A 27,719-nucleotide genomic window follows, 5' to 3' on the forward strand; every position below is an offset into this window, starting at 1 on the left:
TATGGTTTTTCCCTAAAGTAAACAAAAGAAAATTATGACATTACTGCTCCATCACGTTTGTCTTGGATTCAACTTCTTTGCACATACACAAAGAGGTAAGTATTAGTTTTAGGAGCGAGCAGCAGCAAGTCAACTGCAGGAGAGAGAGTGGGAAAGGTGAGAGGAGAGAGAGTGGGAAAGGTGAGATGGCACAACATTCATTTGGACAGGTAACTTAAAATTAGTTTTACCTGGTTATATCAGTATCAGAAATTATTTTCCCCCCATTTTATTATGAATATTTTGTTTGTTTGTTTGTTTGTACATGATTCAATTGTTTGTTTGTTTGTACATGATTCAAATTGAATCTTTTCTTCCGGCGCCGTCACGAATGGCAGCCACTCCAGCAGCTCCCGTGTTATTTTCGATTGTTCTCAGCTCAGGGATGCTGCTGGAAATGTGAATTTCCCTTCGGGGATGAACAAAGTATCTATCTATCTATCTATCTAATCCGTTACTTGTATTTCCTATGACCCTCTTCAAGATTGATCAGTTTCTTATTGTCTTCTAAAAATGCTCTTCCATAGAAACCGTTTCCTTTTAACTTAACCAAACCATAAGTCAGTATTTGTTACACATTTGTTTATCATTTGTCAATCGTAACACTCATTCTAAAAAAAATTCAGTGTGTAATCAATTGTCCTCCCAATTGTCCTTTTGGCTAAATTTGTCAAAATTCCAAACCCTCACACTAAACATCAAAAATCTCAAAAGATCTAAAAAAAAATTCTCAAAAAATGCCAAATCGAACTTAATGTCATAACTTTTCTAATTGTATTTTCTTCTCTCTGTAATCATAATCAATCTTTTGTTATTGATTCACTATAGAGCAATACATACTTGTCACTTATGAATTAGCTTGTTGAGTGTATCTATTTTGTTTATTCATTATCTTTATTCCGCGCAACAATCTTTGTTTCTACGCACTAGTCTTCGTTTTATGCAGCCCTTCGAGATCCCTTGTGATTAAGGCTATACAAATTAACATGATCTGGTCAGACAATTAATACTTGTTTCTTTTTCTTTCCTGTTTAAAAGGAAAAAATTCATTCAGTGACTGAAATAGCTTCAACTACGTTATTAATGATTTCTAGTCTCGAATTATTCTTTTCTGTGTTAATTTGTCATCATTTTCAAACTTCTTTCAAAATTTTGATTATTTGAAATGGTTCCTGCATTATTTTATTGAGAGTAATCTACTATTGAATAGGAGAACAACTAAGGAAATAATCTTTTTACATATTACGCCTCTTTTGAATTTGTCCATTTACGAACGAGAAGATGGACACTAAAATTATGGACGGTTTTTAGTCATCTTCATTGCTTTTTTCGTCCCTGCTTTATCAGGAGCAAAACTACATGTCTTAAAGTTATTACCCTTTTGCTATTCGCATATTCAACAAGAAATGATTAGTTCGGTTTCCCTTTAAGTTGTCATTATCATTTAGTTACTCTTTAACAAAGAGTTAACGCATTACAAGCCTTATTGTTATTTTGGTTTTGCTGTATGAGTTTTTATTTTCCTGCACGCCGATCTTAGCTAACGAGATCTCGTCTCTTCGAAATTACGTCATTGTTGTTGGTAATTCTTGTCGAGTGAAGGTCAGTCTTTTTATTAGACAAACGGCTTTTTTCCTTGTTCAATTCATCAAAGAGAGCTTGCTTTTACGGCTCGTTTGCTTTGATGATTGACATCACGAATTATGTTGTACTAAGACGTTAAAGAAGGAAGTACAGAAAGTAGAAAAATGGAAAAAGACAAGCCTGTTATTCGCAATTACCATCAACAAATGCAGAATATAAATTAATAATTCGATGATCAAAACTGAATGAATACGCAGATATCTACTATATTTGTCACCGATTCATAACTTCGATCTTTGTATCACTAAATTTCAGGGGTTCTTAGATCTCTGCCAAGATCTAGAAATCTTTTAGCAAGCTAATACAGGGAATTCAAAATCCCTATCATATTATCATTATTGATAGATCAGTTTTGAAATTGTTTCATATGTATATATATATATATATATATTATATACGTGTGTGCAGCACGGTGGCGCAGTGGCCAGCACGTGTACTGCATTACTAAGGACCTGGGAACAGGTGTGTGTGTTCCAAGCCAGCCACTGGGCTCCTGTGCGGAACCTGCATGCTCTCATTGTTTACGTTAGTTTCCTCCGGCTATCCGGTTTACTTACCTCTTTCAAAAACATGCATTTCAGGTGGACTGGCTGGTCCAAATTGTCCCTACGCGTGAATGAGCTAGTGAATTGTCTATCTTTGTGTGCCCTGCAATTGGCTTGCAACCAGTTCAGGGTGTCCTCCAATCGCTGCTCGATGATCGCTGTGATGGACTCCAACAATCCTGGGACCCCACTGAGGACAAGCGGTGTAGCTGATAAGATGAGATCTACTTATCATAGTTATGGTTCATACCGGCCGAATATGAACACAAAACTTTTCTGCATCTCACCAGTAACACCCTTATTGTTGATATATTCCTTTAATATCATAAAAATTGGGTTTTCACTTACCATTGTTCAGCACATATAATATCTTCATCATCGTTATTAGTGCTACCTTTCCCTGATCCCATTTTCTCCTCGTCGGGTTGTTGAGTCCAAATGAGACAAGAACCAAAATTCTAGAACTCAAAACATCGTTAGTGCAACACTTATGCTGTAAAATCAAACTTTGCCTTAGTTCCTTTGAAGTGTTTTCACGATAGTTCCCTAACAATATTTCTGTAGTCTATAATATTTCCCATTATGGCAACGAAATAGTGTAATGTTCGATAGTATATCTATGTTCATTTGCCTTCAAATAGATTTTCATCCTTTAATTTCCGTTAATTTTTATAGCTTAGCTATAAAAATAATGTCACATGTTTTGCACAATGCTGACAACTTTTTTTTCCACTATGATGACTATTCACCAAATGCATATTACACAAACCTCAATTGTATGTAACATCTTACATGCAATTATTTTGTGTAAATATTGTATCAATTATAACTATAACTTTATCTTCTCTGTTCCTTTACCTCACTTTGAAGATGGATTGTCACGCCAAATTTCATTGTCAGTCACAATATGTTAACCCATTTTGTAACTATGTCAGTAAAGGTATATTCTATTCTATCATAAATGGTTTGCATTTATATAGTGTTTTTCAAGACCATGAGTAACTCCAAAAACCTCACACAATGTGTTGTTTTTCACTTTTTTTGCAAGTTTTCCATACCCAATTTCCAGCAAATTATTTTATTTAAGTAACTTTCCCCTTTTACCTTTCAACTTCTAACAATCTTTTTAGCTTACCAGTTTAAATGTAAAAATGACGTGTACTTAACTACGAGTCATTTTATCATTTTTATTCCACTCAATGAATTTTCCCTCCATATTCATTGAAAATAAAGTATTCGCTCTTTTTCAGTAATTTTGTATAAAAATCCCTTACCTCAAATTAATCCATTCCAATTCGCTCAATTTGATTTTCCCCCCATCTTTACAGTCCTTAATTTTCTAATTTTGAACTGAAAACCGGAATATTCTATCTTTATTTTTGTTATTGTATCTTTAGTGTTATTCTGGCATTAACTTCATTTAACGCATCTAAAATAACTCAAACATAAGTTTTCTAAACTTACCACTCCTAAATTTATCGTTTTCTTATTGAAAAAACAAAAAAAATTTGGACCGAAAAAAATATTTATTGGAACCCCTTAGGCCCGCAGGCGTTATGTTGTACACCCTTAGCGTCAAACGCCGATTTCCCAAAAAACGAACGTTTTCGATTCCTGACGCGATGTGCTCTCGGTTCCACCCAAAACCAACATTTTTTAAACGGTCTTACTCTTTAAAAAAAACGTTTCTCTCGTTGCAATGTGCACTTAAATTCGCTTCTTCCTTTTTTAAAAAAATGCGCGCGCTCTCTCGTTTGCGGCAGTTTTGCTTCGTATTTTTCTATTTTTTTCTTTTCAGTTACGTGGGCCGATTAAAAGCCAGCGCAAAACAAACATATAAGACAAGAAAAATAAGAATACAGGAAAGAATACAAACATTTACAACATTGAACAAACATAGAACATTTAAGACAGAGGCCCACCAAAATTGGCTTAGTTTAGATAGTTTTAGACGGTGCACCGTGAAGCCATGTAGTCTATTTAACGTATTTTGTTACCTTTTCATTTTAAAACGATTTCAAATCGGGGACTCTACCGACTGTAGAGATTTAATATATTCACAATAGCGAACCACTTTAAGCCCGTCCTCTCTGTCTATGATTTAAGAGGCAAATTCCAATATCATAGACTGCCGTTTCATTTTCCGTTAACGGCTACTTCATTGGTCTGAGATTAGTACTCAACTCTACAGGCTACCGATCCCGTTAGCGATGAGGCGAACCCTCTAATCCGGTTACCGGCTCGTCAATATATGTATCACACACACACACATATATATATATGTATCATATATATATATGGACATACACAATCATATTTGACTCGGTGAGGCATACCCTCGAACCAATTTAATAATTCGCTAATGAATCCCCAATTGTCAACGTCTTCTTTCATTTTATGGCTTTTCTTTAAATTATTCCAAATTAGAATTTAAATACATGCATTTTACCTTAGCAAGTACACCACTCTGGTTCGTTGAAGCCCGTTCCTATTCGATTCCAAAGCATTTTGGATGCTAACCTCGGTATGCTAACCGTGTGGTCCCATGTGTTGAACAACCCAATCCGTTCGAATCGAATAAAAAACGCGGAACAAACCGGTAATCGGCACCATTTGTTAAAGTCAATCATTATTATGACTATTTCGTGGCCATATTTGCACAGATAAAATACATGTATATGGTTTAATTCGACATTATGGTGGGGGCAAAAAACTCACGCGACCTCTTGTTGAGTTTTCGGAAAGAGAGAGCGGAAGTTTATTCGTGACGTCAGAGGAACCAGTACAGAGCCAGAACACGACTTCAAAATAAAATACAAGATTGATAAAAGTACAAAAGATATAATTACACTCATTGTTGAGACGTTACTTTATGTGTGTGTTTGTATGAGACATTGTTTTTATATTTAGTAATATAAAAACAAGCTGATTACCTTGAGACATAAAATCAAGAGATTTACATTAAAAACCTGACAATACGTCAGATCCATTCTAAGCTAGAACGACCCCTAGTGGTGAATTATTACACACAATTTGTGGTTACTTTGTGTCTTTTTCAGAACTGACGGACATCATGGCCAATTCGCGGAGTTACAAGAAGCTGCTGTACGCTTGGGAGGGCTGGCACAACGTGTCGGGGGTACCACTAAAAGACCACTACCCGCGATTTGTGCAGCTTAGCAACAAAGCCTCGCAAGCTGACGGTAACAAATTCACTGACAATCTTTTTAGAGGCGAGGGGTCACCAATGTGGGGCTCGCGGGCAACAGATGGTCTGTTATGAGTAGCCCGCAGACCAGTTCTGAATATGAATGTGAGGTCCATAAGGTCTCAATAAAGGGGACATTTTTTGCTTATTTTATTAGATTTTCAAGTTAATGTAATTTGAAAAAGCAAAAAATTGTTCACGGTAAGGAATTTTATTTTCTAGATATTAAAACCAAAATTTGCCAATGTTACTTATCTTATTAATATGATTATTTTGTAATTTTATTTTATTATTACTATTTTTTATTAGTTAGAAAATTCAATAAAACACAATTGAAATGAGCAAAACTTTCAACCATGTTTTTAAAAAATATTTTATTTTGGAAAATAATCCAAGCAAAAGTCTGCCAATTATGCTTATTTATTACTATCATTATTACATCATTTTATATACTGTAGTTTTTTTTTCTCAATATTACTAAAAAGGAAAATATCATTAAAAACACGTTTCAAATAGGCAACACATTCTACTAATTTACTTTTATTTAAAAAAATAATGCGAGCCATATTCTGCCATTTCATGTTATATTCATATATTCTTAAATATTATTAAAAAGGAGAAAATATCTCAATTAAAAAAAAAACTGTCTCTGTGTACCCTGCGACTGGCTGGCACCCAGTTCGGGGTCTCCCCTGCCCACTGCCCCTAGATGCCTGGGATGGGCTCCGGCACCTTGCAACCCTGGTGAGGATAAGTGGTGCAGAAAATGGATGAATAAACACAACATTTTCTAGCAATAAAGATTGTTTTTGCAGTGTAACAATTCACATTTACTTTGAAAAAGAATACAAGAAATAAAAATCTACCCATTTGACTTATTTACCATATTGTCAAATATGACTAGAAAAAAAGCAATCTTACAATTAAAAGACTGAAAAATACAATTTAACAAAACACCTTCCATTGAAGTGTTTTTTTTTTTTGCTGTATAACAGTTTACTTTTATTTTGAAAAGTAATGCGAGCATAAATCCGATAATTTTGCTTATATTACTGTATCTTTAAATATGAACAAACAAAGGGAAAATTCTTAATTGTTAAGAAAAAATGTTTTCTACCAATGATGTTTTTTGGGGGGGTTTGAAATGTAATTTTACTTTGAAAAATAATAATCAACCTTTTCTGACGAGACATGATCCAAACCAGTGACTAAACTTATCCCGATTTGTTATCGCTACAAGGTCAATCTGAACTAATGTCGAATTAGTTTTTCCATTGATTTTGTTCCTTTAAATCTCTGAAAATCCCAAACCAAAATCTTGAAAAGCTTCCTTTATGTCCAGGATTTAAAGACACGGGCGCCGATTGGCGTTCCTGGTACGAGACGGACAACTTCCAGGAAGTGCTAGAAGACTTATACAAGACCATCCAACCGCTCTACCAGCATCTCCACGCTTACGTGCGCCGACAACTCTATAAACAATACGGCCCCAAGTACATCAACCTCCGAGGGCCCATCCCGGCTCACCTGCTGGGTACCCGACCGCGTCCTCTGTTTTTGGTCAAGGAGCGAAGACGGGATTTCCCGGGGAAAACTCAAGTGTGTTTTCTTCCTCAGGAAATATGTGGGCGCAGACCTGGAACAATATCTACGGCCTGATGATTCCGTATCCTGGAAAACCCAACATGGACGTGACCGATGAGATGGTCAAACAAGTGAGGCTCTAATGCTGGGGTGTCCAACTGATTTGAACTCGGGGGCCACGCGATTGAACAAACGTTCTTTCGGGGGCCACACTAGTCCATTAGAGAGAAAGAAAAGAAGAGAGAAATAAGAGAAAGAGAGGGGGAGAAAAAAGAGAGAGTGGAACTTGACTTGACCACAAAGAGAGAGGGAAAGAAAGAGAGAGAGTGAGAGAGAGAGTGAGAGAGAGAGAGAGAAGAGAGAGAGAGAGAGAGAGAGAGAAGAGAGTGGGACTTGACTTGACTACAAAGAGAGAGGGAGAGAAAGAGAGGGAGTGAGAGAGGGAGTGAGAGAGGGAGTGAGAGAGGGAGTGAGAGAGAGAGTAAGAGAGAGCAAGAGAGAGAGAGAGAGAGAGAGAGTGGAACTTGACTTGACTAGAGAGAGAGAGAGAGAGCGAGAGAGAGAGAGATAAGGAAATAAATCCAAAGAGAAATAGGAAGAGAGAAGGAGAGAAAAAGAAGGGGGGAAGAGAGAAGGGGAGAGCAATAGAGAGAGAAAAAATGAAATAAGCAAGAGAGAAGAAAATAAGGTAAAAAGACGCAGAGAGAGAGAGAGGGGGGGGTCAAGAGAGATAAAGTAAGAAATACAAAGAAAAATAGGAAGAGAGAAGGGGAGAAAAAGAAGGGGGAAAGAGAGAAAAGGAGAGCAAAAGAACAAGAAAAAAGGAAATAAGGAAGAGAGAACAAAATAAGCTAAAAAGACAGAGAAAGAGGGGGGGAGAGAGAACATAAGAAACAAAAGAGATAAAAATAGAAGTAGTGAGAGAGGGAGCAAGAGAGAGAAGGAAAGAAATCCAAAGAGAAATAGGAAGACAAAGGAGAGAAAAAAGAAGGGGGAAAGAGAGAAGGGGAGAGCAGAAGAGAAAGAAAAAAGGAAATAAGGAAGAGAGAACAAAAAAGGTATTAAGACACACACAGAGAGAGAGAAAGAGAGAGAGAGAGAGAGAAAGAGAGAGAGAGAGAGAGAGAGAGAGAGAGAAAGGGAGAGAGAGAGAGAGACAGAGAGATACAAGTAAAAAAAACTAAAACAAGTACAGTGTTTGTGAGAGGCACCTGGCTTTGGCTACATCAAGTGGACATATTACAACCTGCAGTTCGTTTTTCTCTTGCGCTTCTTTTAGCGTTGTCTCGCAGGCCAGATTCAATCCCTTAACGAGCCTGATCCGGCCCGTGGGCCGCCTGTTTGACACCCCTGCTCTAATGCAAACTATTTGAACTCAGGAATAACATTCTTACGGGGGACAGACTAGTAAATTAACGGCCTGAAAAGTGAGCTTTAGCGTGAGGGTTGGGGGTCTTTTTGGAGGCTCACGATTACATTATGATTCAGGGATGTACATTTTTTTTTATAAAACCATTATTGAGGGATTTTTACCTCAACAATTGAAATAAATGCCGCTGCTGTGTTTTTTTCAACAAATGAGTTTTCATGAATCATTATCGTGCTCAATGCTAACATTCAATCTACTGGCAGAATATTTCACTGTAGTTGCTATTTTCTTTGATGTGTTTATACAATTTATCAAGATAGTTATTCAATTTCACATTAGAAAAAAAACTCCCTCTAGGCTTATTGCATTTTGATTTTTTTTTATAAGATAAAATATAAAGAACTGGAAATAATCAAGTGCTGTTGGGCGCTCTCCAGCCACTCCCTCCATGTTGGCGCCCTCTAGAGGGTGATACGTTGTGTCAGACCCTAAGAATAATGTCCCTAACAAAGAAGAGACCCAATTGATATTCTGCATTTTTCAGGGCTACAATGCCACAAAAATGTTCCGCGTGGCCGAAGAGTTCTTCACCTCTCTGGATTTAGCCGAGATGCCTCCAGAATTCTGGAAGGAATCCATGCTGGAGAAACCTGAGGACCGAGAGGTGGTGTGTCACGCATCCGCCTGGGACTTTTACAACCGCAAAGACTTCAGGTAATCCGGGATTCCGTTCGAGTGTAAAATGTCAAATAAATATACGGTATGTTTATGAAAATGTAGACTGGACTGTATACTAAAAATACATTTATCAAAAAAAAAAAAAAAAAAAAGTCCTTGCATGAGATTTGTTTGGCTCCCCTTTTAGGAGGGTCCTCCTTGTAACTCAAAATTGATCACATGGGTTACAGAATTTATGCAACTCCAAGACTATTCGATTTCGCCCCAGGTCCACCTAGGAACTGCATTCTTGTTTTTTTTTCTGTTTTCAATTAATAACGAAATCCTCTTATTATTTGTGTTCTTATTTCAGAAGCTTGTTCTGCGTATTTTATTAGTGTTTTGTTATTGGTGAAGGATTTGAGACATTTTACTACAAAGGATTTTATACCAGTACAAGTTACAAGTTACATTTATTGAGTGCAATGAAGATTTTCACCGAGAAGGCTTAAGTTCAATGACAGTTTACGCTGACCCGAAAGCATTTTGTCTAGTTCTGTTGATAACAGGACTCTGATGCAGGACGGCAGGCATTGTTTGGAAAAGTTGTTTTGAGTTTTTCCAGACATGGAGGCGAGGTGGCAGAGCCCACCTGGGGGCTTTTCTGGCACGCCCACGGGAGGAGCCAGTACACCAGCTTGCGGAAAAACGTGGGCCGAGAAGAGAAGCGAAAAGATCGAGAGAGGAGGCTTGACAGAGACTCGAGCGACACTAATTTGGCTAATTCGGCCATATTCGATGGAGTTCACTTAGTTAATTTGTTCAAAAAAAATAAATAATAAATCTGCCCCCGTGTGGAAATGCCGGTCTCTTGTCCATCTTTTCCATCAAGAAACGAGCGCGCATTGTTAGGTGAATAAAGGGTGTGTTTGGTTAATGAAGTCAGATAACTAAATCGAACATTTTAATATTTTAATACCTAACATTTCCTTTTTAATGCATCTTCAATGTTACTTCTATTTTTACTTTTCGTGTTTTTTCTTAGCGTTTCAGATTTGTTGCATTCGTATAAAAAGCTAAACAAAGGAAATCATGTTCACCGATCCCTTAATTGCACGACTTCCTGTGGTGTGTTTTGGGAGATACAGCCTAGCACCACCCATTCCTTTCCAGGCAGTTTTTTTGGGGTAGGGGTTTGTATCCCCACATTAAACAGTACTGGTTTCCATTGTCACCAGTAGCAGGAGAAGCCTCCTGATCTGACTCAAATACAGCACCTTGATCACCTGGTCACCGTTGTTTTTTGGTGTAGAGTCATCCCCGCTCCAGACTTTGGGATTGACGGGCGGAGGAGTGTGATAATATTGATACCAGATCCCAAATCACTGGGGAAAACCTATTTTGTTACGAAATCTTGAGTAATATGGCTAAAACAGAGAAGGTAGAATGCTGTTTAACTAGGTTAAGAGGTGCCCTAGAACTAGAGCACGCTTTCCGCATGTAAACGCTATAGCTTCTTATTAAGTTCGCATCAATTTTGAACTGGTATCCCCATTATGAAGCGGCAAGACTTAAAGGTGTTAAGAATTTAAATATTAAAATGTACCGTTTACTAAATTGTTCGAATTAGTTATCTGACTCCATTAACCAAACACAACGTACATTCTCCTAACAATGCGCGCTCGTTTATTGATGGAAAAATGAAAAAGAGACAGGCATTTCCACACGGGGGCAGATTTGGTTTCCTAAATAATTTAACTAAGTGAACTCCATCGAATTAGCCGAATTAGTGGCGCTCGAGTCTCTGTCAAGCCTCCTCTCTCGATCTTCTGCCTTTCTTCCTCTGCCGATGTTTTTTCCGCATATTGATGTGCCGGCTCCTCCCATGGCCGTGCCAATGAAAGCTCCCACGTGGGGTCCACCTCCTCGTTTCGATGTCTGGAGAAACTCAAAACAACACCGAGCGTTTATCAAAGCAATGCCTGACGTCCTTCGTCAGAGTCCTGTTATCAAAATTCCCCAGCCAAAACATTCCGAATTTGGAACAGCGTGACATGAAGCCCACTCAGTGAAAATCTTCATTGCACTCGATAAATGAAACTTGTATTTAATCGTATAAAATCCTTTCAAAGGATAAACTAAAAAGGGAAACGCGCCAGTAAAAGAAATTTGGGGTTAGTTTCAGGCTCGTTCCTCCAAATCAAGTTAATTGTTCCGGCTTGGGTTGGGTCAGGCTTTAATATCCGCAAGCCCGGGTCGGGCTGGACGTTTTCGGATCGATCTTACCTTTGTCCTCGATTGAAACGTGGGAATTTTATTTTGAAGGATCAAGCAGTGCACCACGGTGACCATGGAGCAGCTGTTCACTGTCCACCATGAGATGGGCCACGTGCAGTACTACCTGCAGTACAAGGACCTACCGGTGGGCTTCCGCCGGGGGGCCAACCCCGGATTCCACGAAGCCATCGGGGACGTTTTGTCTCTGTCCGTGTCCACGCCCAAACACCTGAAGGCCATCGGACTGCTAGACACGGTCACATCCGACCCAGGTAGGGGAGAACCACGACTGGTGAAACGTTTTTGATTCCAAATGGATCTGCTCCAACAGAATCTGACATCAACTACCTGTTGAAGATGGCGCTGGAGAAGATCGCCTTCCTTCCCTTCGGTTACCTCATCGACCAATGGAGATGGGGCGTCTTTGCAGGGAACACGCCCCCTGAACGCTACAACTCGGAGTGGTGGTACCTCAGGTAGGCGTGGCTAAGGCTTTTTCATTGTCCTAAATCAGGGGTGTCGAACATGTGCCTCGTGGGCCGGATCAAGGGATCGAATCTGGCCTGCGAGACAATGCTGAGAGAAGAGCAAGAAAAAAACAAACTGCAGATTTTAAAATGTCCCCTTGATGTCACCAAACCTTAGAGCCACTACCAAAGACTCTGTAGCTTTATATTCTCCCTCTCTCTTTCTCCTTCTTTCTCACTCTTTTCTCTCTTTCTTTTTTTTCTCTTTCTCTCTTTATCGCCCTCTCTCTTGCTCTCTCTCTCTCTCTCTCTCTTTTCCTCCTATTTTTGACTTCCTTCTCTTTTACTCACTTTCTTTATCACTGTTTCTCTCTTTCTTTCTCTCTTTTTCTGTCTCTCTATCTTTCATTTTTTGTCTCTTTCTCACTTTCTCTCTCTCCCTCTCTCACACACACTCTTACTATCTCTTTTTTCTCTTTCTTTATTTCTCTCTCTCTGTATTTCTTTCTCTTTTGTTTCTCATTCTCTCTCTCTCTTTCTCACTTTCTTTGTTTATCTTTCTTTTTCTCACCTTTTTTTTATCTCTTTCACTCTGTCTGTTTTTTGTTCTCGCTTTATCGTTTATCTGTTTGTCTCTTTTTCTTGCTTCCCTCTCTTTTCTCTGTCTCTATTTCTCTTATTCTTTTACTCTTTCTTTGTGTCTGTCTCTCGCTCTCTCACACTTTTTTCTCTTGTCATTTATTTTTTCCCTTTCTTTCGCCCCCTGTGTTTCTTACTTTCATTCTACTTCTTCCTTAATTTCTCTTTCTATTTTTCCCTCCCTCTCTTTCTTTTCTTTATTCTCTCTAATCTACTAGTGCGTGACCCCGTAAGAGTTTTTTTCTTGCATGTGTCCTCTGAGCTAAAATAAATTTGACACCCCTGCCCTAAATAGTCTCTGAGGTTTTCTTTGGACCACTAAAGAGTGTTAAAGTTAGCACTGAAGCTAAAGTAAACGCTGACTTATTCGTCATTGTTTAAAGATGTTTTATTTATGTCACAAAACCACGTAAAACTGAAAAGTGTTAAGCTAGCCGCATTAGCTTGGATACAGACATGCTGATGTTAGCTCGTCTTAGAAACCAAAATTCAAAATGAGTCAGAAGTTATTTGAAATGTGTTTGCTTTGGGGTCAATATGTTACAAGACTATTTCATATTTTTTTTAAAAGAATACCGATTTAAACACATACTTTTGAGACATCGCTGCTTTGAACTCCTAAGCTAATTTTTTGTTGATTACTGGACTGTCTCAGAAAATTAGAATATTGTGATAAAGTTCTTTATTTTCTGTAATGCAATTAAAAAAACAAAAATGTCATACATTCTGGATTCATTAAACATCAACTGAACTATTTCAAGCTTTTTATTATTTGAATATTGCTGATTTTGGCTTACAGCTGAAAAAAACTCAAAAATCCTATCTCAAAATATTAGAATACTTCCTCAGACCAAGTAAAAAAATAATTTTATAACAGCAAAACTAAATCAAACATTTGAAAATGTCCATTGATGCACTCAGTACTTGGTTGGGAATCCTTTTGCACGGATTACTGCATCAATCCGGCGTGGCATGGAGGCAATCAGCCTGTGGCATTGCTGAGGTGTTATTGATGCCCAGGATGCTTCGATAGCGGCCTTCAGCTCATTTGCATTTGTAGGTCTGGTGTCTTTCATCTTCTTCTTAACTATACCCCACAAATTCTCGATGGGGTTCAGGTCAGGGGAATTAGCAGGCCAATCAAGGACAGTGATGCCATGGTCAGTGCACCAGTTACTGGTGGTTTTGGCACTGTGGGCAGGTGCCAGATCATGCTGGAAAATGAAATCCTCATCTCAATAGAGCTTTTCAGCAGATGGAAGCATGTAGTGCTCTAAAATCTCTTGGTACACAGTTGCATTTACTCTGGACTTGATGAAACACAGTGGACCAACACCAGCAGCTGACATGGCTCCCCAAACCATTGCTGACTGTGGGAACTTCACACTGGATTTTAAGCAACTTGGATTTTGCTCCTCTCCAGCCTTTCTTCAGACTCTGGCGCCTTGACTCCCAAATGAAATTCAAAACTTGCTTTCGTCTGAAAAGAGGACTTTGGACCACTCTGCAACTGTCCAGTGCTTCTTCTCCATAGCCCAAGTCAGACGCTTCTTCCGTTGTCTTGAGTTCAGAAGTGGCTTGACCATGGGAATACGGCTATTGTAGCCCATTTTCCGGACACGTCTGTGAACTGTGGCTTTTGATACCTGGACTCCAGCTTCAGCCCACTGTCTTTGAAGCTCCCCCAAATTCTGGAAGCGGCTCTTCTTCACAATTTTGTCAAGGCTGCGGTCATCTCTCTTGGTTGTGCAGCGTTTCCGGCCACATTTTTCCCTTCCAACAGACTTTTTGTGGATATGCTTTGAAACTGCACTCTGTGAACAGCCTGCTCTTTGAGAATTTTCCTTTTGTGTCTTACCCTCCTGATGGAGGGTATCAATGATGGTCCTATGGACAGCAGTCTTCCCCATACTTGTGATTTAGTTTACTGAACCAAGCTGAGTGTTTTTAAGGCTCAGGAAACCCTCGCAAGGTGTTTCGAGTTAGTTAGATGATTCAGGTGATTAGTTGAATAGCCTACTTGTATACTTTTTCATGATATTCTAATATTTTGAGATAGGATTTTTGAGTTTTCTTAAGCTGTAAGCCAAAATCAGCAATATTCAAATAATAAAAGGCTTGAAATAGTTCAGTTGATGTGTAATGAATCCAGAATGTATGACATTTTTGTTTTTTTAATTGCATTACAGAAAATAAAGAACTTTATCACAATATTCTAATTTTCTGAGACAGTCCAGTATATAAAAGATTTAATTAATCTGTTTCTTATTTTAACTTTATATTTTTTTAATTTTTTTATTCGAAGGACAAAATACCAAGGCATCTGCCCACCTATTAAGCGCAGCGAGGAGCACTTTGACGCCGGCGCTAAATTCCACATTCCCGGCAACACGCCGTACATCAGGTAACGTCTTCCACCATCTTTGCTAGCAAACAACAATAACACAAATATAATATCGAGATTTGGGTTCAGGTTCAGAGCAGTGTTTTAGAACAAGTCACAAAATTGAGCTGGACCAATAAATAACGAGTAAAATTGTAATTTGCTATATAACCATATTTTGCTTTTTTTGATAATTAAATGATATTGACCCACTGGAAAATATTCTTGGTAATTTATTCTGAGGGTAGCACGGCGGCGCAGTGGTGAGCGCATGTGCGGCACAGTTCATGTCTTGGGAACCTCCTGCGTGGGTTCAAATCCAGCTCCAGACTTCCTGTGCGGAGTTTGTATGTTCTCCCCCTGCTTGCGTGGGTTTCCTCCGGGCACTCTGGTTTCCTCCCACATTCCAAAGACATGCATTTCAGGTGAATTGGCCGGTCCAAATTGTCCCTAGGTGCGAATGAGCGAGTGAGTTGTCTGTCCCCGTGTGCCCTGCGATTGGCTGGCAACCAGTTCAGGGTGTCCCCTGCCCACTGCCCGATGATTGCTGGGATGGGCTCCAGCACCCCCGCGACCCTACTGAGGATAAGCGGTGCAGCTAATGAGATGAGATGAGATGAATTTATTCTGATTTTAAGAATAATTTCAAGAATAACCTTGTAAAAGACACTAAAATTAATAAAATTGTCATTATTCTGATCCAATGGCAGATATTTTTACTAATTTATTCTCTGATTTTAATAATAGCCTTTGTAAAAAAGAGACAAAAATTAATAAAATTGTCATTTGCTTTACCAAATCGTTTTGCCTTTTTAAATGAATTAATATAAATTTATTCTGATCCATTTTTTGATAATTTATTTTGACTTTAAGAAAAAAAAAAGAAGAAAAAGGAAAATAGACTCAAACTGTAAAATAGTCTATCAAGAAGTGTCAATATTCTATTTAACTGGGAAAAGAAAGTTTAAAATGAAGAATAAAAATAAAAAATCAATTTTGATCTGCAAAAATATGTCCCTGACCGATTTGATCATGTATTCCACTTGTATCCCACACTTTGTTTTTTTTCAGGTACTTTGTGAGCTTCATCCTGCAGTTCCAGTTCCACCAAAAACTTTGCCAGGCTGCCAAACAAACCGGACCTTTGCACAAATGCGACATCTACAGCTCCACAGAAGCGGGCGCCATTTTAAAGTGAGTCTCCTAGTCGTAAAATGGTGGGAGGGGTGACGTCCAATCAAATGTTTTCTCCGTCCTCCAGGAAAGTTTTGGAGGCCGGTTCTTCCAAGCCTTGGCCGGCGGTGCTCCAAGATGCTTTAGGGACCAACAAGTTGGACGCTGGCGCCCTGATGACGTACTTTGAGCCCGTCATTGAGTGGCTAGAGAAGCAAAACGTGGACGAGGTTCTCGGTTGGCCGGATTTTAATTGGGTCCCACCTGTCCCTGAAGGCTACCCTGAGGATATCGGTAAGACGGACCTTAATGAGAAGGAACGAATAGGAAAGTTAATGTGGTTCTGCTGTCCACAGACAAAAATACGGACGAGCTGGACGCAAAGAACCTTCTGGACGAGTACAACAGGACGGCGGAGGTGGTTTGGAACGCTTACACTGAGGCGTCCTGGGCTTACAACACAGATATCAATGAGGAAAACAAGAATAAGATGGTGAGACCTTCCACGCAAAAACTTTTGGAGACAGGGAAACTGAAGATGTTTTTTTCCCTCAAGAAAAGCTATCTATTCAGCGAGCTATCTGTGGATTGGCTACCTCAATAGATACAATGCTAGCTGTGCTATCCATCCAAAGGTCCATACAGCTTGTGGACAAGCAAGCTAGCCGTCCATTCCGTCAGATCTCCAATACTCCATCCAACCAATTATGCATTTACTTACGGATAGCTAGACAACTCGATAGATCGCTTGCTAGCTATCTGTGGACAAGTTAGCTAGCCATCCATTCAACCTTCTTATGTCCATCCATCTATCCATCCATAGATGCACGCATCTTTCCATCCATCCATCCAGCTCTTCAATACTCCAGCCTTCCATCTAGCTCTTCAATACTCCGTAAATCCATCCATCCATCCAGTTCTTCAAAACCCCATCCATCCATCCATCCATCCATCCATCTCTTCAATACTCCATCCATCCATCCATCCATCCATCCATCCAGCTCTTCAAAACCCCATCCATCCATCCATCCATCCATCCAGCTCTTCAATACTCTATCCATCCATCCAGCTCTTCAATACTCCATCCATCTATCAATCCATCCATCCAGCTCTTCAATACTCCATCCATCCATCCATCCATCCATCCATCCATCCATCCACCCATCCATCCAGATCTTCAATACTCCATCCATGCACCCATCCATCCAGTTACTTGTGGATTGGCTAGTTAGATAGCCAGAAAGCTTGCTAGCTATCTGAGGAGAATCTAGCTAGCTAGCCATTCATCCATTCATCGATGAAGTATTGGTAGCTGTTAAGTCTTTTTTTCATCTTCTGCTCCAACTTTATCTTGAATAATTGTAACTTTTTTGCACACTCATTTTCTTCTGGATTAGTTCAATCATCTAACAGTGAAACTAACTGTCCTCTTTCCTCCACCAGCTCAACAAGAGCCTGGAAATGTCTGCGCACACATTAGCATACGGTGAGCAGGCTCGCCGCTTTGACACCAGCGACTTCCAGGACCAGGAAGTCAAACGGATTGTGAAGAAACTCAGCGACATTGAGAGGGCGGCATTGCCAGCGGCCGAGCTCCAAGAGGTTTTTTTTTTTTTTTTTTTTTGCCGCTTTGTCAATTTGCTCTAGCTTTACAGGAGCTAACGTTGATATCCACTCTTTTAGTACAACAATCTCCTTTCCAACATGGAGACCAAATATAGCGTGGCCCAAGTCTGCAGAGAAAATGGACAATGCCACCCACTGGATCCCGGTAAGAAAACCTTGCCGGTTAGCTTCTTAGCTTAGACATAGCGTTATCTGATCATCAGGACCCCGGTACGGATGAAAATCCTTACCAGTTAGCTTGTAAACTAATGTGTAATGTTATCTGGTAGATCTTCAGAAGATCATGGCCGAGTCCCGAGATTACGACGAGCTGTTGTTCGCATGGAAGGGCTGGCGAGACGCTGCCGGGAAAGTGCTTCGCTCTGATTACCAGCGATACGTGGAACTGGCCAACCAGGCTGCCCGCCTCAACGGTATGACCTTAAACGCATCACGTATTCAATGCAAAGTATGACGTCACATTTGGGAGAAGAGGGCCACATTTATAGTTAGTGTTCTAGTCTGTTCAGCGTTCCATTTATTTTAGGTGTAATTTCACTAGCGGCCAATAGTGTGTTGAAAACAATATACATGCAGACACTGCCCTACTTACGAATGAGACCGTTCGTAAGTTGAATTTGTTCGTAAGTTGCTTCACTGCTATATTTTTTATGGATTAGTATGTTTAAGGCTTCTATAAGTAACCTGTATAGTTTTGTACAAAAAGATAAACATTTCATGAAATAATATGCTCTATAAAGATTTTTTTAAAAAGTTGAGTTTAATTTACTTTTGGAAGATGCGCTTCAAGAGCGACTTCCTCCTCCGTGGTAAAAAGTGGCCAAAAAAAAGCAATCCAACCATTTTCTCAACCGCATCAATCTTTCTCATTCCACTTTCATTTAAAAATAAACGGCTCGCCTTTTCTTTACACTTTACACCAAACATATTGAATGGATGCACAAGATATTAAACAATAGAAATGTCAACACTCTTTGCACGCTGGAGATACAGTATAGAATGTTAACAGGCGAGCTAAGAAGAGGAAGTGGATTTCTTCTTTGGGTAGGATGCTGGGTGACCTCTCAAAGAGCCACACGCTGGAAGCAGCGGAAAAAAGCACTACAGTAATGTCCTCTACTCGGAAAAAGGTGCAGACAATACAAAATCTAACTTACAGCAATGTCCGGATATTTTTCAACATCCTGGAAAAAATGATCCTATCTCCCGTTTGTCATAAGTTAAATGGTCAAAAGTAGGGGAGCGTCTATAATTCCACTTTTCAAAATAATGAAATACTCTCTAATCCTGTTTTTATGTTTACAGAAATTGGGTTTATTTAGTTACGAGCATTATGAAGTATATTGGAGTAATTTCAACCCGAGCGGTTTACACTACGCTAATTTGGGGTTTCCAGCTAAGATTAATAAACTAGGGTTCAGGTTTCATATGCGGGTTTCAAACCAGGGTTCGTCCCTTATATTTAGGGTTCAAAGTGTATTAAAGTTTTCGAGTTATGTTTTTTGGCTTCTTTTAACTAGGGTTTAAAATGAGGGTTTTGGCTTCAAATTAGGGTTTTAAAATGAATTTATGGTTTTAAACAAGGGATTTTGCTTCATTAAGGTTTTTCAAGTGTTTTTGAGGTTTCAAACCAGGGCTTTGGTTCTAAATAAGGGTTTTTTAGGGCTTCTAACTAGGGTTTGGGCCTCCTGCTAGGGTTCTAATACCAATGTAGCGTTTCCAGCAAGGGTTTAAAAATCGGGCTCTAGTTTCAAAGCTTTATGGGGTATACAACAAACGTTTTAAACTAGGGTCTGGACCTCAATTTAGGGTTTTAATTCTTTAACCCTCACCTAACCCCAACCAATAATTTTAATCCCTTACCCATTATAGGGCCTATTTTTAGGGGTTTAAAAGGTATCTAGGGTTTGGGACTCATTTTTAAAGATTTAACTTGAACCTATCCCTTAACCCTAACCCTTGGCATCATATTAGGGGTTTAAAGCACATTTTTGGGGGTTTTGGTTAGGGTTTCAAACAAGTGGTTGGGCCTCATTGTGCAGTGATCTTCAATGAAATCTATAGATCTATTTATATTACTTTGGTAAAAAAAAAAATGATCTGAGAATAATTTTTTGCTATTCATAGGTCACAGTGACAATGGCGCTTTCTGGCGCTCGCTATACGAGACGCCAACTTTCGAGGAGGACCTGGAAAAGCTGTGGAAGGAACTGGAGCCGCTCTACCTCAACGTGCACGCCTACGTGCGCCGTGCCCTCTACAAAAAGTACGGCCCCAAGCGCGTCAACCTCAGGGGCCCCATTCCCGCTCACTTGCTTGGTCAGTTTCACCCCCGAAAAAATCTATTTGCTTTGACGATTCACTCAAATACGCCAGACCCAAAAATCTTCCTTTTGTGTTTCTTTCGAGCGTGAGATGGCATCCGACGTTTTCTCGCATCAGGGAATTAATGAAAACGATTTTTGGAATGAAGGCGACGGAGCGTGGCGCATTCCACCGCTGGTTAAATTCACAGTTGTCGTGTCGCCTCAGGTAACATGTGGGCGCAGACCTGGTCGGGCATCATGGATCTGGTCATGCCATTCCCGGATGCCACACAGGTGGACGCCACGCCTGCAATGGTGGCACAGGTGAGATTACACCTTTGAAAAGAAAAGTGGCCAAGCTCTGAGCACTACCTTGTAAATATTTGTATCTGCTTTGTATCCTGATACTCATTTCCCTTTTTTTGTCTTTAAAGTTACGTGTTTACCCAATCTTGTTGCGTACTATATCGATATACAGTAGATGACAATTTAATTCAATTAAAAAAAAAATACAAGTCATTTTTAGGGAAATCAATAATCAAAATATGTTTTTTTGTCTCTTTTTAAATATTTAATTTGTTAGCAATCTTTTATAAGCAACTGTGAAAACAGGATCATTTATTTTTCATTCTAAGCTAGTGGTGAATAATTACAAAGTGTTACTCTAATATTTTTTACCTGGATGCAGGGCTGGACCCCAAAACGGATGTTCGAAGAGTCGGACCGATTTTTCACCTCCCTGGGCTTGCTGCCGATGCCCAAAGAATTCTGGGACAAATCCATGCTGGAGAAACCCACTGACGGACGACAGGTGGTCTGCCACGCTTCTGCTTGGGACTTCTACAACAGGAAGGACTTTAGGTAAAATGGTGGTATTTTCTGGGGGACACAAACTGCTTTTTGTTTTGTTTATTTACGTGTAACTACTTTATTTCAGAAGACCTTCTGTAAAATGCCAGTTTTTTTGAATATCTTAATAAACTGGCAGATTTTTCTTGCAATTGTTTTTTAATTCTGACAAAATGGCAACTATTTGTTTGTGTTTTTGATTTAAGATCAAATAGCAGCTCTTTGTTTGTTGTTGTTTTTTTTACTTCTGGTAAAATGAAAGTGTTTTGTTTTGTTTTGGACTTTCAGGTTGAAGCTTTCTCATCTTGTGTATAGAAGGAAATCGTTTTAAGATTTCAGAGTGCCGATTACCAAAAGTTGACGCCAAACAGTCCATTCTATAATTTTGGAGGAGTTTCACCTTTTTTTATTAATTCGGAGTTCATTGATTTAACGATAAACTACTAATTTGGTCAAAAACACTCACATTAGTTGATACAATCACAACCGCCTTTATTTAGGGAATTATCAAACGTTCAAACAAAAGGAAAATTGCAATGTGTTGGATTTTCTGGAGTTGTGGGTGTATTGTGGGAAGTGAAAATAGCTAATGACGTGTTTGAAGCCTTTGACACCAATCAGCAGTTATGTTGTACCTCGAGAGAAAGAGATAGTTGCCCTAGCCATTCAGGTTCAGCTAGAGGGAGTGAGACGTACCATATTTTCCGGACTGTAAGTCATAGTTTGCGACTCATACTCCGGTTAAATTATTAACACATTATTTTATAATTGAGTTTTATTTCTCTATTACCAGTAATGTAGATCACTTCACCTGTTATTTTTATACCAAGCCACAAGAGGGCGCACTACTCCTGTGTTGATAATTTCAGCCTTGACCACGACCTATAAGTGGAAAGAGGAAGCCGGTGCATCCTCTACCTCCGGAAGCTACCAGAGGTTTTTTAGCAGTAAAATTTACACCAGAGTTATGATTGGATTTAGTGATTTGGAGTGAAACTGATAGTTTGGTAAGCAGGTTCCTGATGCTAAAGTTTTCTGAATAACTCCCAATATTCTACACTGTTACTGTCGAGCATGTCTTAGATATGCACGTACGTGTAACATTAGTATACCGTGTTCTCTATTTTATTTTTATTCCAGATTTCCTTTTAAGATGACGTGTATGTTTTTAGTGTTGGATTTTAACAAATACATTCCCACAAAAAATTTCACTTATACTCCGAGTACAACTTATGCAAGTTTTTTCCTTACAAATATGCATTTTTGGGCTGGTACGACTTATTCTCTGGAGTAGAGGTAAGATCGGGCCTAAAAAAATTCAGTCCAACCCGACTCGAGTCGCGGGTATATAAACCCGAACCTGCCCAAACCTGTGAGATTAACCTGATCTGATAATCGAGCCCGAAGCTTTTATTTGCCGACAAAGTAAACATGAAGGTTTTACTTAGGGTTGAGTTCCTCAAATCAAGTGGGCACTGCAAGTGCTAAATGAACGGTTTGGCACTGAAGTGCACATATCAGCGACATGCAGCGAACAAAAGTAAAACTAAACAAAATGTCACTGAAAAGAAAATCAAATTATGCAGACTACAAGCTGCAAATAGTAACGATTATACCAAAAAGCAAAACGAAAGTTTGTAAAACTTGTAAGATATTGGCAAGAAGTAGAAACGACATCTGACGTGAGGGAGGTAGAGGCGGAGGAAGCCGCGCATGTTTTACCCCAAGTAAACTGATAGTTTTGTAAGCATTTTCTTAAACTAAATAAGTACTTGAGTAAAAGTAAATGCATGCTGTACAGATCCTCCACGAAAAAACCCCCACCAAATAAAACGCGGGAGAGAAGCCCGACCGGCCTGACTTAAGGATGAAAATTTTAAGCCCAGGCCCATGAGCTCTAGAGAGACTTATAGTCCGGAAAATACAGTAGTTGCTCCGGGGTCAAGAAAGCGATGCACGTAGGACGGGTACTTGTCTTTGTGATGTTTTTCGATGCTCGTGACATGAGCCTCTTTGAGACGTTTGCCGGTTTTGGCACGAGTGGGCGGTCCCGGTGTCCTGGGAAAGGGGTTGAGGCGGTGCTCGCCGTCTGCTTTTAAAAGCAACCTGGTGACGTTAGCGACCCCCGGAAGTGTGTCGTTCGAATCTGCAACCTGACTTTCTCTCTAGGCGAGGTACTTGAAGCTTTCTTCATATTATAATTATTGACACCACAATGGGGCCTATTTCATTAAACATGCAATAATAAAATAAAATCATGAATCATCACAGAAAGACAAATCACCAATCTTTTTAGACTAACACTTTGGCAATTTGAATCTTGTGGGGGTTGAGTGTATTTGTAGGAAGGGCATCACCCTACAGAGGTAAAATGGCTGCTTTATGTTTTTGTGTTTGGTGTGAAAAACACGGCAGCCACACCACTTATTGTCCGCCTTTCGGTACAGAATCAAGCAGTGCACGGTGATAACCATGGACGACCTAATCACAGTTCACCACGAGATGGGCCACGTGGAATATTTCCTGCAGTACAAGGATCAGCCTGTGGCCTTCCGCGAGGGCGCCAACCCGGGATTCCACGAGGCCATCGGAGACGTCCTGGCCTTGTCCGTGGCCACGCCCAAACACCTGCAGAGCATCGGACTTCTCGACAAAGTGGAAAGCAATCACGGTCATTATTTTTGATCCATTTACTTAAGAAATTGACTTGTTATACTAATCTTCCTCCCCATAAGTATCTCACAGGTCTTGTTTTAAGTGCAGATTTAATCTATAAAAAAAAGGAAACAAAAAATGAAATGCAAAAAAAAAAAATGGGATTTTTAAAAAATCTTTAATCATTGGTAGAATTGTTTGAATTTGATGTTTAGGGGTGACAGTAGCTCAGGAGGTAAGGTGCTTGTCTTGAGATCAAAAAGTCGCAGGTTTGATTCCCGGCGCCTCTGTGTTATATGTCAGTAGCTTACCTTGTAAAGTGTTTTAAAACAGTGGGTTCAACCCCCAGTCAAGCTAACTAAAACTTAACAGGTTCGATTCCCGGCTTTTTCGGGTTAAATGTCAAAGGGTCCTTAGGCAAGACACTGAATCCCTAATGCTCCGACAAGCAGGTAGTTGTCTTTCATGGTTGTATTTTTTAAGTAAAACATGACACAGATCCAATATCGACACATATTCCCGGTATCGCTACAATCTAGTCCATTATTGTATAATGCCTGCAAGAGAGGTCACTGATACTGATATCGATACAGATGCTTGGTATCAATACATTCTAGTTCCTGGTTGCAAAACATCGGTTTGTGAGTGTGAGTGTGTGTGAAAGGGTAAGTGTGAAGCACATTGTAAAGCGCTTCGGGAGGTCTTTATTGATTTGAAAAGCGTTATATAAATGCAGAGCACTTACATTTAGCTATATTCTCACTTAGTCTAGTAAAATTAGAAAAACTATTATTACTATTTATTTTCTTTATAAAATTTGTACTCCTTTGTCAACTCTTAAGTGTTATTTTTCTATATTATCCATCCATCTTCTGACCGCTTATCCTCAGAACGGTTGCGGAGGGTGCTGAGGCTCATCCCAGCCATCTTCGGGCAGTGGGAATGGGACACCATGAACTGGTTGCCAGCCAGTTGCAGGGCACACGGAGACAGACAACTCACTCGCTCGCTCATTCATTCACTCATTCACACCTAGGGACAATTTGGACCGGCCGATTCACCTGAATGTGGGAGGAAACCGGAGTTCCCGGAAGAAACCCACGCAGAAACAAGAACATCCAAACTCCACACAGTGAGGCTTGTAGCTGGATTTAGACGCGGGACCTCTAAACTGTGGGGCTGACACATTAGCCACTCATTTTCTCCTATTAGCATGACATATTTCTTTAGATAAGAAACAAATATATAACATGCGTTATAGCAGATAACTTTGCTCATTTCTTTTCTTTTTATGTATTCTGTCGGAGAAAAAAACATTGTAAAACATACTGTGAAAGAAGGAAAAGCATACTAAACATGACCAATATTTTTTGTATTCTGTGTGTGCTAGCTTATTCTAGCTTAATTCTTGATCATTTTCCAAGCTAATGCTAAGCAACTGTGTCTCTAATTTCTTTCTTGGACAAAAGCTCATTACTTGGTGGAACATCAGTTCAGAAAAGACAGTAAAATAAGAAAAAAAACTTCAAATGAGCTAATTTTTCCACCAAAGAAATACGATTTTTATATTTTTTATCATGTACACTAGCTTCTGCAGCAATTTTTGTTGTTGCAAATATCAAAAGCTAATGCTAAGCAACTTTGCATTGAATTTATAAATCTCATTTTTTCGTGGAAAATTGTTAAAAAATAAAATAGATAAGAAATATAATACTTACATTTATTTTTAATTTTGTATTGTGTGTTCAAGCTTTCAGTAGCCTCGTCCTTGCTAATGCGACAGGGTAAAGGGAATGCTATGCTATTTTTTCTTAAAATGTTTTGCCTGCTTTTGACGTTTCAGAGAGCGACATCAACTTCCTGATGAACATGGCCCTTGACAAAATCGCCTTCCTCCCTTTCGGCTACCTGATGGATCAATGGCGTTGGAAGGTTTTTGACGGACGCATCCCGCCCACCGAGTACAACAAAGAGTGGTGGAACCTCAGGTAAAAGCCACCTACAAACTGGAGAACTGGATCCCATTCCAGGAGCGGTGCGACTCCATAATGGTTATTTCCATAGAATGAAGTACCAAGGCCTGTGCCCGCCCGTTTCCCGCAACGAGGAAGACTTCGACCCGGGTGCAAAATTCCACATCCCAGCTAACGTTCCCTATGTCAGGTAAGCGCTAATCAAAAATAAAGAAATGAGTATATTTCAAAAATCCACCATTTCAGTGCCACCGACATTTATGGACATCACATGCTAGCTGGCAGTCTGGCAGTCGATGAGTTAATATTTGATGAGTAACATAATAATAGGCTTGGTCAACTTTATGGGAGACGATGATCAAATCGGTCAAAAAAAATCCACCCATTTAACACCATAAATGTTTATAGGCAGGGTCCTAAATTGGCACAACTCTCTGCGGACCCAGGGCGAGCGGCACTTTTTTAGACAAAACAAACAAAAAAACATTTTAAAAAACATATATTTGTCCGTCACTGATCTATCGCCCTACGCTACTATTGTATCGCCAAATTCTTTCATTTTTGGTGAAACATCCCCCGTGTTCACACATTTGTTGTATTCCCTGTACTCTGTGTGTTTGTGTGAGAGAGGAAAAAAGTTATGCTTCGGGGGCCAGCGCTTATTGGCTGTTGCCTAGGTGACATGGTATTATGGGCTGAGAGAGCGTGAACGCCGCTAACTCGACTGGACCGACGACCACGAGTCGTACCCGGCACTTTACAATCTGTCTGTTTACCTGCAACAAGTGGAGGATCTAATCCGACAAAAATGGCGTGCTTAACGATGACTAAAAGACCGTTTTCATGAGGAATGGACTGACAAAAATGCGTTAATTTTGCCACCTGCAAGTACAGAACCAACATGCTTAGTATGTTTAAAGACGGTTACTATAATAAAATTGAAAATGTGAAGCGCCATTATGTTAAAGATCACAGCTCTTTTAAAAGAAGTTTCCTTCTAATTCAGAAGTTGACCGGTTGAAGCAGTCATATCAACAGTCCAGCAAGGAGGGAATGGTCATTCAGGAGTGTTGGGGGTATTTGCCAAACGTAAGAAGCATTTCTCTGATAGATAAAAAATAAATGAGTGTATGACTGCGGGCAGCACGGCAATGCAGTGGTTAGCGCGTGTGCGGCACAGTTCTGAGGTTATGAGATCAAACCACCTGTGTGGAGTTTGCATGTTCTCCCTGTGCTTGCGTGGGTTTCCTCCGGGCACTCCGGTTTCCTCCTACATTCTTAAAACATGCATGTCAGGTTAATTGGCCGGTTTAAATTGTCCCTAGGTGTGAATGAGCGAGTGAGTTGTCTGTCTCTATTTGCCCTGCGACTGGCTGGCAACCAATTCGGGATGTCCCCGAGGACAGCTGAGATGGGCTCCAGCCCCCCCGTGACCCTACTGAGGATAAGCGGTGCAGATAATGGATGGATGGATGGATGTATGACTGAGCAATGTGGTTTCTTCATTTTCCTCATATTGAGGTTTTTGAGGGCATGGTGTAATAATAGTCTCTAGTTTGCAATAGTCTGTGGTCTGTGCTGCTCTTTAAGACTCTTTGTGATTAAGGGCTATACAAATAAGCATGACTTGACTTGTTTAAAGGAAAATAAAAGAAAGAAACGACAACAAAATTCAAACAAATCCCACACTAAGATTCATTTATGACTTGTATTTGAGGACCCTATAGAATGTATATCCTAGTTGACAGGTTAGCAACTGATAAAATGCAAACAAACAACAAGAAAATGGGCGGGGTCCGTTTAGTAGGCGACATCGACCGAGTGAGCCATTCAAGGAATCGGTTGGGTTCAACGATCGCGTTTAAGACGATACTTCTTTTTTTATAATGGCAGATACTTTGTGAGCTTCATCATCCAGTTCCAGTTCCACCAGGCTTTGTGCAACGCCGCCAAGCACGAGGGCCCCCTGCACACGTGCGATATTTACCGATCCAAGGAAGCCGGGAAACTGCTGGGGTGAGTCCCTTGATATTGTACAACTTTTTTTCAAATCGATACAGATATCAGCCTCCTGAGTCTTCATCAATACTGATACCAGGTACCGATCATACATGAAATGGCCTCCAGAGGGCTGACGGTTCTTTAAAACAAGGCTAATATCTGTATCAATACTGGTGCTACTCAACATTCTTTATCCAAAACCCAAAAAACTGGGATATTTGATACCACGTTTTACAACCTGATACCAATATTTGTCGAACCGTTAATACTAATTACCAATACGATTCCATTAAGGAAATAGGAAGGAGATATATTACTTATTTC

At 39.7% G+C, this 27,719-nt stretch overlaps 1 protein-coding gene across 1 annotated transcript in view; it reads left to right on the forward strand.

Moving 5' to 3' along the window:
* The window catches only part of ace (angiotensin I converting enzyme (peptidyl-dipeptidase A) 1), a 44,421-nt gene that overhangs the window by 12,707 nt on the left and 3,995 nt on the right, over positions 1–27,719 (forward strand). The window contains exons 4-23 of the mRNA XM_088323032.1: positions 5,288–5,431; positions 6,779–6,970; positions 7,054–7,151; positions 8,934–9,103; positions 11,372–11,595; positions 11,655–11,799; positions 14,735–14,833; positions 15,884–16,006; positions 16,074–16,279; positions 16,342–16,478; positions 17,429–17,587; positions 17,669–17,756; positions 17,881–18,024; positions 19,739–19,930; positions 20,144–20,241; positions 20,606–20,778; positions 23,214–23,437; positions 25,265–25,409; positions 25,486–25,584; positions 27,288–27,410. Of these exons, the coding sequence (XP_088179158.1) occupies positions 5,288–5,431; positions 6,779–6,970; positions 7,054–7,151; positions 8,934–9,103; positions 11,372–11,595; positions 11,655–11,799; positions 14,735–14,833; positions 15,884–16,006; positions 16,074–16,279; positions 16,342–16,478; positions 17,429–17,587; positions 17,669–17,756; positions 17,881–18,024; positions 19,739–19,930; positions 20,144–20,241; positions 20,606–20,778; positions 23,214–23,437; positions 25,265–25,409; positions 25,486–25,584; positions 27,288–27,410 (2,983 nt within the window). The remainder of the gene's footprint in view (positions 1–5,287; positions 5,432–6,778; positions 6,971–7,053; positions 7,152–8,933; positions 9,104–11,371; positions 11,596–11,654; positions 11,800–14,734; positions 14,834–15,883; positions 16,007–16,073; positions 16,280–16,341; positions 16,479–17,428; positions 17,588–17,668; positions 17,757–17,880; positions 18,025–19,738; positions 19,931–20,143; positions 20,242–20,605; positions 20,779–23,213; positions 23,438–25,264; positions 25,410–25,485; positions 25,585–27,287; positions 27,411–27,719) is intronic.

This window comes from Urocampus carinirostris, chromosome 19 (genome assembly GCF_059441175.1).
Source record: "Urocampus carinirostris isolate Australia breed hairy pipefish chromosome 19, RoL_Ucar_1.0, whole genome shotgun sequence".
NCBI classification, from domain to species: domain Eukaryota; kingdom Metazoa; phylum Chordata; class Actinopteri; order Syngnathiformes; family Syngnathidae; genus Urocampus; species Urocampus carinirostris.